This window comes from Vulpes lagopus, chromosome 23, assembly GCF_018345385.1.
Source record: "Vulpes lagopus strain Blue_001 chromosome 23, ASM1834538v1, whole genome shotgun sequence".
Taxonomy (NCBI): domain Eukaryota; kingdom Metazoa; phylum Chordata; class Mammalia; order Carnivora; family Canidae; genus Vulpes; species Vulpes lagopus.
In genome coordinates, this window is record NC_054846.1 from 57,264,989 (window position 1) to 57,276,877 (window position 11,889).

Genomic DNA, 11,889 nt, shown 5'->3' on the forward strand with positions numbered 1-11,889 from the left:
GCGTTTCTTAATCACATGCCAAACTCCCTCCTACTGAAAAGTCAAGGAAAGGAAATGGGCCAAGGCTGCAGAGGAACTGTCAGCAAAACCATCCCCTTCTTAGCAGCTCTAAAGCCAAGCTCCCTGCAGCTCCTGGACAGGGGTCACATAGGACCCCGCACACCTGGCAACCCTCCTCCTCCTCTGTGGCCTCACGCAGGGGCCTGCGGCCGGGGAGTGAGCTCTGTGCCAACATCCAGGCACAGCTCTGCATATACCACAGAGCCCTTCTGTTCAGGGTGAACACCCCAGAGCTTTCCTGAAATTACAGGATGACCAGAGGTGCCTGGGTGGCTCAGTCAGTTGAGCGTCTGCCTTTGGCTCAGGTCACGATCCCAGGTTCTCCGGGATCGAGCCCCTCATCGGGCTTCCTGCTCAGGGCGCAGTCTGCTTCTCCCTCTCCCTCTGTGCTCCTCCCCTTGCTTGCACGCCGTCTATCTGTCTCTCTCTCTCTCACTCAAATAAATAAATAAAACCTTTAAAAAAAACTACAGGATAACCAGAGAAATCTGCAATCTTCCCGGTTTTTGCTCTGTTTTGCTGTTTAAACATGTAACCTCTGGCCCTAGTCATCCCTCCTGAAACAGATTCTCCCCCAAGAAGTTACACCAAGCGTTCTTTCTGCTGTAGGCACTGGTAAAACTCAGCTGACGGCTTATCTCTTGTGTCGTCAGCAAAGAGTCATGATTCAAACACCGGGCTGAGGGGATCCCTGGGTGGCGCAGCGGTTTGGCGCCTGCCTTTGGCCCAGGGCGCGATCCTGGAGACCCAGGATCGAGTCCCACATCGGGCTCCCGGTGCATGGAGCCTGCTTCTCCCTCTGCCTGTGTCTCTGCCTCTCTCTCGCTCTCTGTGTGACTATCATAAATAAATAAAAAAAATTTAAAAAACAAAACAAAACAAAACAAAAACACCGGACTGAGGAAGACTCAGTTCTCCACCAGAGACAAGAGCCAAGGAAAAGAATTTCTAGAATCCAACTCACCAATCGTAAATCACGCGGTTCCTATAGTTCAATTATAGCCCCTTCCCACCCATTTCTAATGCCCTAGTCAAAAATGAAAACAAAACAAAAAGCTCAGGCTGTCCTATGGTTGGTCCCTTTGGAAATCAAGAATGCTTTTAACTCTCCCTTGGAATTCTTTTGCTTCCTGTGGGATCCTGCACACAACCTGAGCTCTATTTGTTACAGTTTAGAGGAGCTGAAACAAACTGTGAGAAGCAGAAATGGTTCGATTAGGTAATTCCAGTTTAATTAGTATTATTTTGGTGAGTGCCTTTGGCCTCTCACTACCATAACTGGTAAACGGTGTCTTTAAGGAAACAATGACAGAGCAATGCTCTCATTGTGCAGATGACCCTTCGATTCCCGGTACCAGTGCTCTGCCCTTCCCACTGCCAGCCTCACCCAGGTAATCTGGAGCACCAGTATTTTTCTGCTCCATTACCCCTTCCATCCTGCATCTCAAGTGTAATTAAACTATGCGTTTCAGCAGATGGATCGTACCTGTGAGAGCACCGGGACCACAGAGTACTAACTGGAGACTAGCGGATGACAAGCATTCCTTTTTTCTTACAATTATTTTATGTCAGTTCCTTAGAATTGAAGTTTAGGATTGTTACCGTTTCTTTCTCTGTCACCCTCCTGGGATAAGCCCATAAGAGCCAGTGGCACCTTGCTTTCAAAGGTCTGGGGTTGTATTAATAAGGCTTTTGCGTCAATACTCACTGTGTTTTCTCCCAGAGATAGGAGATAATTTTCTGATCATCAGAGCTTTTGCTGCCATCCAGCGTGGTGCTGTCCACAGGAAGGGTCAGCTCTTTATCAGGGCCTGCATCTGCCTGTGGAGGCTTGTTGTTTTCTAGAAGACAGAGACACAGAGATCAAAAGCAGGCAGTTGAGCTGGGAAAGGAGAGGAACTAACCGGGACATATGTTCTGGAAGACATGAGAACACTGCCTCTCTGCCCACAGAACTATCAGATACTGTGGGTCAGGGAGCTCATGATGAAGAACTTCAGAGTGAAAGCCTCTCATTAGACCACTGCAGAATACGATGGAGGTGAGATGCCACGTCAGTTTGAGATGTGATGCTACAGGTGTTAAAAAGAGAGGGTCTGAGTGATAAGGGTTTTCTTGCAGACGAGGGCTTTCACCTTAAAGGCTAGGGTAGGATTTGGGATAACAGACTCTATCTGCTAGGTCCCCTCAAAGCTGCAATAACCAGCCCCAGGCAAGGCCACAAGCTGAGGCCGTCAAGTCCTCTCCCTCTCTCTAGCTCTGAGGAAAGCGCTCAGAGTGGACAACCAAAGATGCCAGGGGCCCTGTGGCCTGCTGCCTCCTACCCCGCTGTCGTATAGATCAGAACCAAAACCCTCTTCTCCCCGACGGTTCAAGAGGCCAGCCAGCAGAAGAGCGTGCACGACAAGGCTGAACTCACCGGGCTGCACAATAACAGTCACTTGGGCGGTGGCCTGCTGTCCTATTGTGTCGGTCACTGTGAGCTGGTACGTGTAGTCTCCTTCTTGCATGGCAGACAGCTGCAGGGTTGGTGTTCGAACACCCTGGATGCATAAACACAGACAGGTGGAAAAGGAGACTCCCAGAATCACGTCACACAAGTCCTACTCTAGTCTAAACGATGCACCTCATTTTCTAAACCTAGTAAGTGTGGAATCCGGCACTGTGGGACATTCTGTAAAAAGTAAAAGGTTCCCCCTTCAAGGGAACAACCTGCCCTGACAGCAGCAGTTTCAATAAAGTCAGAGCTCTCACAAGGGAGAGGAGTACAGGAAAGTGTGCGGAGATAACCAAGATCGGTCTTTATGATCCCAGCCAGCAAGAGGGCCATGAGTGTTTAATAAAATAACCCTTTTAAAACCATGTTCTTCCTGCTGAGACCACTCAGCAATCTTAACAAAGCTGCCCGAGTAACACAAGGCAGCAACTCAAAATGCTAGGTGACGCCATGCTGTCCCCTTACAGGTTTCTGCAGATTCTGTAGCAGCAGAGAAACCGACCATAATATCTAAACAAAAAGCCAGGTGAAATGTGAGCTCTAAGTCATGCCTCCAATCTGGAAACAAAGAGCGTCAGAGGAACATTATACACAATTCAGGGCAAGCTTCCAAGGCAGGAGCTTCCTCTAGAACCGTAGGCAAAACCTGGCAGCCTCTGGGCTGAATCTACCTTGTAGGTATTTTGTTTGGCCTGCAGTGTCTTAAAAGTTAGAAATTTTCTTTTTTTTTGAAGATTTTATTTTTAAGTAATCTCTACACCCAACGTGGGGCTCAAACTCACATGCTCCACTGACTGTGCCAGCCAGGCTCCCCCCTCCAAATGGAATATTTTCACACACAGGTCTAGATTTCTGTTTTTTTTTTGTTTTTTTTTTTTGTTTTTTTTTTGAGAAGTTGGCCTAGCTAGGAATCCTGGGACCATATTTCCATGTGGCAATGACTAGCTGACCCGAGGCGCAGCTGACCCTTCAGTCAGGGGCTGTTGTCTGGTTTGTCATAGGCAGTTTCATTTACTTACCTGCCTGGTGACACATCTAGTCTCTTCCTAAGTATCTCCAGACGGAAGATGCTCACCATCTAGCCAGGTGGGCTACAACTCCCCATTTGTTGGAGAGCTCATTAAGATCTGCACCTTTGCATTATGATCTCAGGATCAGGAGATCGAGCCCGTGTCAGGCTCCGTGCTGAGCATGGAGCCTGCTTGAGATGCTCACTCGCTCGCTCTCTCCCTCTGCCCTTCCTTCCCACTCTCCTCACACCCTACTCATACACATGCTCTTTCTCAGGGTCGGGGGGAGATCTGCACCCAAAAGGCTTGAGTGTAGTCTAACTCTCTGGAACCATTCTAGAATAGTCCCCGTTTCTCATCTAGTCTTTTCCTCTAATATCAAACATTAAAGACAAAGGTTTTGGTAATGTGTTCATTAAAGGCCCCTTAAATGTTCTAGATTTTTTTTTTTAAATTCCAATGTTCAATGTTCTATATAAATGCAACCTGGGTGATTAAAATGAAGTAAAAAGTCAGCCTTGGAAGGGTAACCCAGTCTATCTGCTTGAACTCCCCTGGGCAAGAAAAGACAGAAGCCATTCCCTCCTACCTGCATCTCCACCACCTTCCCCTTGCTGCTTGGGCTGAGTGACCACTCATAGCTGGTGATACCATGATCATCAGTGCTCTGGTTCCCGAACAGGGTGATGGAGTTCTGGGGCAAGGTGATCACTTGGTTGGGGCCCGCATTGGCCACAGGGGGATAATCCACGGCTTTGTTCACTGTCAGGCTTGCAGTGGTAGAGCTGGTTGCTCCATCAGAGTCGACTACAGTCAAGCTAGCAGGGCAGAGAGGAGTGCAATCAGGGATGGGCTCCAGGAGGAGAAACCAATCGGAGAGGACTGAAATCAAGGCTAAGAAATACCAAGGCAGCAGGGGACCAAATGGTAACCAACTCTTTACCCATTCTTCCTGGGAAGGCCGAACACTACTACATCGCACCATGACTGAGTGCCAGGCACTGTTCCAGGTGCTTTTTATCTCATTAAATCCTCACAACAGCTCTAGAAAGTACGATCCTGATTTTATGCCATACATGTCTGAGGAGACCGAGGTACGGGGAGGTAACTTGCCCAAGTTTGAAAGTAGTGGGGTCAGAATCTGTATCCAGGCCATTTGTCACCAGTGCCGTTTTGCTCCACCACCTGCCACGTCTGTGCGCTGAGACCTTCACAAGCACTGTGTGATCTGGTCCTCACAACAATCGTATAAAGTAGGCATCCTCCATCTCACCGTACAGGAAGCTGAGAGGCTGCGTAACCTGCCCGGGGCTACACGGTGAGCCAAGATGCAGCCCCAGTTCTCCGGCTCCACAGCCCAGAAACCAAGGTTTGAGCACAGGTAATCCCTGGCCCCTAAAGCTGTGGGGCTCAAAGGTGCCACCCTAAACAGCAAGCTCTGACTGCGGCTCACTCTCCTCCTGCCATCCTGCTTCACCCATGCATGCACACACTGCAAGAAGGGCGGCCTGGGCAGACAGCTTCTGGGCTGGACCAGGATGGCTGGCTCCGGTAAGACAGGAGCCCAAGATGCAAATGAATTCTCCTACGCAACAGCCCCACAGTTGGTGCCAGTGTGAAACAGGATTTGCAAGAGGAAAAAAAAAATGTTCATTTATAAGAGCAGGCTTTTACCTAAATGATGCCTTCCAGCTGAACAGCCTAAAGCTTCTCTTGCCACCTCAAAATGTGAGCATAAGCAAGCAAGGAGGTTTGGGTTCCTTCCATTTTGCTGACAGAAAGAGGAAAAGCATAGAAAAGACATGTCGTTTGTGTAAATCTCACCACCAGCCACAGACAGAGCCAGACATCTGTGGGGTTGTATCCCACAGTCTCACCTTTTACCTACGGCCTGACGGGGATTTTTGGTATTTTAGCCTTTAGGAAAAGAGCACAAACACGGCAGGCACACGGACGTGTGCAAATCGGCAAACATCTGAAGAAGAAAAATCCACAAAAGTTCTTTCTTTTTCCAGTTCCCCTGTTGTTTTCAGTTGTTGTTTTTTAACATATCCTATTTGCCTCCTATTTCAGAGCAAAAGCAAGTTACAGACAAATGGCAAGATGGCAGCTGCCCATTTACTCTTTCTCCTCCAACAGTCCTGGGCTTGCCTGCAAGGACCCTGGATGCGATAGCAACTGACCATGTGTCCGGGGAAAGAGGCCACTGCCATGTCAAAGGAGGAAATGAGGAAAGGTAAGTGGAACCAAACAGACTGGATCTTATCGCTAATCAAACCCAATCCCATCATTTCATAGATTGAAATGGACAGGAAAAAAGAATGACCCGCCAGTACCGCACCCACCCCAACACTGGGGTTTAAAGTGCAGACTCAAGTCACACTACCTGTGTGACCTTGGGCAAGTGACTTAACCTCTCTGTGCCTGGATTTCCTAATCCACAAAATAAGAGTAATTATAATACCTACAATAAGGATTAAATGAGCTACTGGATGCACAGGGCTCAGAATAGTACTATAGTGTTCAAGAAACAGGAGCTACTAGTGTTGCTTTTTAAAAAAGGATCCACCTGGCCCAAGGTAGATTTCATAAATATCACAATTCCTATGTTAGAAAGTTAAGGTAAAAACCCACTCACATTTCCATTTTAAGCCAATGAGAAGGCTCTAACCTCAGGAACGGCAGCTGCCTTTCATTCATTTGAAGTCGTTAGAGCGCTACTAAGTCGTATTTATTTACACAGCAGGTGCTGTGCTAGGACATTTGTCACTGTGTCTCTGGTAGTGTCAAAACTTGATTAACTGGGATCCCTGGGTGGCGCAGCGGTTTGGCGCCTGCCTTTGGCCCAGGGCGCGATCCTGGAGACCCAGGATTGAATCCCACATTGGGCTCCCGGTGCATGGAGCCTGCTTCTCCCTCTGCCTGTGTCTCTGCCTCTCTCTCTCTCTCTCTGTGTGACTATCATGAATAAATAAATTTAAAAAAAATTAAAAAAAAAATTTGATTAACTGCGGATCTAATGGGAAGACAGACACCCACGAATAAACCGCTGCACCATGGGAGGTGCTGCGCAGGGGCCCCGGGTGCGATGGTCCCGGGAGAGACAGAGTCCCTCTTCCCGGAGGAACCTCAGGAGCCTCTACTGCACCTCACAGGAAACCGAGGCAGCCCTTAAGGATGCGCAGAATGCCAATGGACTGAGAAGAGCACTCAAGAAAGCATTAACAAAGTATGTACAGCTCGGGTCAAGGGGTGGAACAAAACGAGCCTGGCTTGAGGGTTAGAGAAGCTGCACTTCCGTTCTAGCTGAAATCTGTGACCTCAGAGAAGTTAGTAAATACAACTGAGCCTCATTTTCCTCGGATATAAAAGAAGTTTAGTATCATGAACACCTGGTGTTTGTGAGATTGACACTCACATACAAATGCTCTGTGACATACCAGGAATGCTGCAAGCCCAAACAGGATTACTCTAGAGCCGGCCTCACACTCTCACTAATCACATCCCAGAGTGCCAACACCAGTTCCCAGGACTATCTTTGAGTCAAATTCTCTAAAACACCCAACCGAGAAAGATCCCCCAAGTCATACTGAAATAAACCACTAGTCCAAAGTAAAGATTTTGAAACCTTGTAAGTTGAGGAAGCATTTACCAAAGAGGCAAAATGGAAACAGGTTCCTTCTAGATTTTTCCTGAGAGAAGGCACAGGAAGATGGACCCTTTCACTTAATGACAGAAATCCTAAAAAACTTCAGAGATCTGCCAAGTGCAGCTTTGCAGGCGCAGCTTTGAGAAGGGTTAACTGTGGTGGGTCCTGACCCATTATGCCACGGCCGTTGCCCTAAAAACTGATCACTGTTGTGACCACAACCACCAATAGGGCTCAGAGAACTAAAGAAATCCAAGGCCCTATCATCAACCAAATCTCCAACAACCGTGAAGAATGTAAAACTCCCAGGGAAAAGCGTGGCCTAAAGGAAAGGTGAAGGGTCTTAATTTACCTGAAAGTGTAGTTCCCAGGGACGAGCTTACTTAGTTTTAATATGGCCGTGTCTTCAGAAATCTTCTCTTCTCTCAGAGGTCCCTTAAGTTCCTCCCAATGGTACTGGACGATTTTATCATCATCAGTGCTTTCTTGACCATAAAGAAACATCAGTTACAACACGAGAGCGCTGGGTCTCAGCACCGCCCCAGCTTACACAAACTGGGTCTCAGCAACCACCCAGAGACACCCAGAGACATGAAGCAAGGAAAACTTCATGACATGATTACCCCTCCAGAGGTTTTCTTCCCTAGGAATATTGGGTCACTCTGTTTCTCTATGGATATTCCACTGCGTAGTTGTCCCAGGACTCCAACACGGCAACCTCTGGTTAAAATGCTACTGTATGGGGATCCCTGGGTGGCTCAGAGGTTTAGCACCGCCTTCAGCCCAGCGCGTGATCCTGGAGACCCAGGATCGAGTCCCGTGTCAGGCTCCCTGCATGGAGCCTGCTTCTCCCTCTGCCTGTGTCTCTGCCTCTCTCTCTGTGTCTCCAATGAATAAATAAATCTTTTTTTTTTTAAATTTTATTTATTTATGATAGGCACACAGTGAGAGAGAGAGAAGCAGAGACACAGGCAGAGGGAGAAGCAGGCTCCATGCACCGGAAGCCCGACGTGGGATTCGATCCCGGGTCTCCAGGATCGCGCCCTGGGCCAAAGGCAGGCGCTAAACCGCTGCGCCACCCAGGGATCCCTGAATAAATAAATCTTTAAAAAAAATGCTACTGTATGAGAAATGGAAAATCAAAAATTCTTAAACACGTGAAAAGACACTCCACCTCACTTAGAAAGAAAAGAAACGCGAGTTTAAACGACACTTCAGATACTATTTTCTTAACCTACCTGATTGGTAAGACCCAAGTTTTGTAACACACTCTATGGGTAAAGGTGTGGAGTGAGCCCTTCCATAAGCCACGGTGGCAGCACAGTCACACACCTTCCCTTCCCAAAGGGCAAGTTAGCAAAATGTGTCTTCGCCCTGTAGCTCCTCTTTGAGTTTATCCCACAGATAGATGTGCACGTGTGTTAAATGTCACACGTACACATTTTTCATGGCAACATTCTCCATAGCAGCAAAAGACCAAAAATAATCTAAGTGGTCATCAATAGGGACTGACTGAAAGCAGGTATACAGCCATACAGGGAATTATACAGCTGTTTAACGGAAGGCTATGTGATCACCAAGAGGAAAAAAAAAAAGAACTCTTTCATGTACTGATTCAGAAAAATTCTTCAGAACACCTGGGTGGCTCACAGTGGTTGAGCCTCTGCCTTCAGCTCGGGGCATGGTCCTGGAGACTGGGGATCGAGTCCCGCATTGGGCTCCCTGCAGGGAGCCTGCTTCTCCCTCTGCCTGTGTCTCTGCCTCTCTCTCTCTGTGTCTCTCATGAATAAATAAATAAAATCTTAAAAAAAAAAAAAAAGAAAAAAAAAGAAAAAAAGAAAAAAAGAAAAATTCTTCCATATAAAGAAACAAGCACTGCACACAACAGGGTCTACTATGTGTTATCGTAAAGACTATATGTATTTTCTCACACGTGCATAGAATGCCTGTAGAAAGAAATGTGAAATAGTAGCATTGACTGGAGGAAAACTGGACAGTTGGGAGAGGGGGATGGTAGGGAGGCTCTCCTCTGTATACCTTTACACACGACTTACTCTGACCCATTCAAAACTATGAAGTAAAACGGCACTGTGGGACCCTCTAATCACAAGTGCCTCTTCCTGTTCTCTCTTCCCTCTTGGCCTGCGATTCTTCTACCCTCCTCCTCTTGCCAGTCGCATCTACATGAAATGTTTAACCTTGCTAGAGATTTCTCTGCTAGAGCAGTGACTGCCTCGGCCGTAGAACAACTGTCGGGGGCAAGACAATCAGGGCAGCAGGGCCTTCATATGCCCCCAAAGGGGACCAAGCCGACACTGATGAGATAACAGGCCTGAGACCCCCTGCACGCACAGCCAGGATCAGTGGCAAAGACCCAGAAGTTACCCACAGGGGACACTACTCTGATGGGTGAATGTTCAGGAGCCCAGCCCGGGGTGTGGAGCATGTTTTGTGAGTCTCTCCGGGAGGCTGACAGGAAGCTTGTCAGGCAGTGAGCGCTGGGGGACAGCTCTTCAGCCAAGACCCTCAGTTATTTATCTTGCTATGAGAGGAAGGAGCTTTGTTTCCATAACTGAGAATGGTAACTCTAAGAAAATTTGAAAACCAGCAAGTTTTGGGGCACCTGGGTGGCTTAGTGGTTGAGCGTCTGCCTTCGGCTCAGGGCGTGACCCTGGGGTCCTGGGAACAAGTCCTGAATCGGGCTCCCTGCAGGGAGCCTGCTGCTTCTCCTTCTGCCTGTGTCTCAGCCTCTCTTTCTCTGTGTGTCTCATGAATGAATGAATGAATGAATGAATGAATGAATCTTAAAAAAAAAAGAGAGAGAGAGAACTAGTAAGTTTCATACAAAAAGATGCTAAATATCTGCATAATCTTACTTTCTTATATCTCAAAAGAGCAGAAGTATTACTTCCAACAAGCCACACAGGGATTTTAAATAGGGGCTGTCTGGGCTGTCTGGTTTTTGTGTCCTAATTAGTTGCTTGAAATGGGTAGTCTTCCCAGAACATAGTCAAGATGGGCCTAAACAGAATGCAGACATAACTGGCTCCAAATCTTTTTCTTTTTTTAAGTAGGCTCCAACACCTGGCTTGAACTTATGACCCCAAGATCAAGACCTGAGCTAAGGTCACTTAACCAACTGAGTCACCCAGGCGCCCTTGGCCCCAAATCTTCTGCCAGAGTTTTCTAACACAGTTCACAGTGAATGCTCTTCTTAAACATCATGTCTAGACAAGTACTCACGGCTGCCATCAATGACTGTGGAAGTGGTTGGCAGAGAGATCTCCTGGAACTGTGGTGACACAATGGCCACAGGAGGGCGATTCTTCCGGGGCTCTGTAAGAAAAAGACCCGGAAGAAATTGGAAGATGGGCTTTATATATTATAGGAGGAGCAGGCCCGTGTGGGTGAATTATGAATTAGTCCACAACATAACTGATGGGTGCATCACCAAATGGGAAAGTCACACCAGGGTTACCATTCTATCATAAGACACGTGGAAGCATTAAAGCCTCTTCCAAACCTGATCACTCCTAAGACCATGCCTTTGCATACTTTCAACACTCATGTGCTACCTTGTTCAAGAAAAGGTGGCACAAGTTGAGTAGAGGTGGACAACACATGAGCCTTGTGCAATAAGGACCTTGGCAAGCAAACTATCCCTTGGTACAGACTGTGGTGAAAGCATAATGGGTGATTTCTCAACCATCCCTGAGCTTATGTCTGAGGGGACTCGGCCTGAGTGATGGCAGGGTCACAGACCACTCTGTCCACTCGAATGACTGTGAGCTACAAACCCAGTGGCCTTTTCTTTGAGAAATAATCAAACAGTCTTTATGTAACACATTTTTAAGAAGGGAAAGGATTACCTTGGTGAGAGTTCAAGGAATATATAGAAAATCTATTACCAACAAATCTATTTCCCCCAAATTTCCCTGAAAATGCAAAACAAGGAACTTTGCTACTGCACTGTATTTTATCTGTGGTGGATCACTTAAAAATAATGACAGGATTTGATTTCCAAGGTGAAAGAAGACTGGCAGGGATTAAATGAGGAATTCTGTGTGCAAAACCCATATCTGGAAAGAGATCAGAAAGAGTCAGCCATTTGGCTCGTTCTCCTTCTACATGCTTTTCCCAGGCTCCTGGCTTTCTTGTGTCCCTTAATCACAACACATGGTCCTCTCTCAGCATGACCTACTTGGAGAAGTAGTTCTCAGACAGGCTACAGCTCAGGCCATACTGCACTGGGGGCCATGTGACTAATGTTTCTCCCCCCAGCCAAATGTCCCAACTGGAACCAAAGTATATACTCTGCCACCATAACCTTTCACTACATTGAACTAGGAATTGTTCAGTGAATATATTTTTAAAAAAGAAAAAGAAAGAATAGGACTCAAAAACCGTTCAAGTCAAATCTGCCCCTCTTTAGGAATCCTGCAGAGGAAGCAATGGAGACTCAGCCGGGGCTGGGAAATTCATACCTGGTTTCACCGTCACGTTCACATAGCCTTCCCCATGGGAATTTTGACCATCTACAATCACTTTGAATTCATATAAGCCAGGGGTAAGCTGCAGAAGCGAGAGAAGATCTTTTAGACAACCACAAAGAGCAGCAATTCTATGTAAAACAACACATATATCTGATCTTTCCATGCTGAGACTGTATTCTC

General features: G+C 47.1%; 1 protein-coding gene across 2 annotated transcripts in view; it reads right to left on the reverse strand.

Annotated features, from left to right (window-relative positions):
- Positions 1–11,889, reverse strand: part of KIAA0319L (KIAA0319 like) — a 91,019-nt gene that overhangs the window by 15,167 nt on the left and 63,963 nt on the right. For both annotated transcript variants that reach the window (XM_041738048.1, XM_041738049.1), the window contains 6 exons: positions 11,701–11,788; positions 10,460–10,552; positions 7,569–7,701; positions 4,157–4,385; positions 2,480–2,603; positions 1,769–1,901 (listed from right to left, as the gene is read on the reverse strand). In XM_041738048.1, coding sequence (XP_041593982.1) covers positions 1,769–1,901; positions 2,480–2,603; positions 4,157–4,385; positions 7,569–7,701; positions 10,460–10,552; positions 11,701–11,788 — 800 coding nt within the window. The remainder of the gene's footprint in view (positions 1–1,768; positions 1,902–2,479; positions 2,604–4,156; positions 4,386–7,568; positions 7,702–10,459; positions 10,553–11,700; positions 11,789–11,889) is intronic.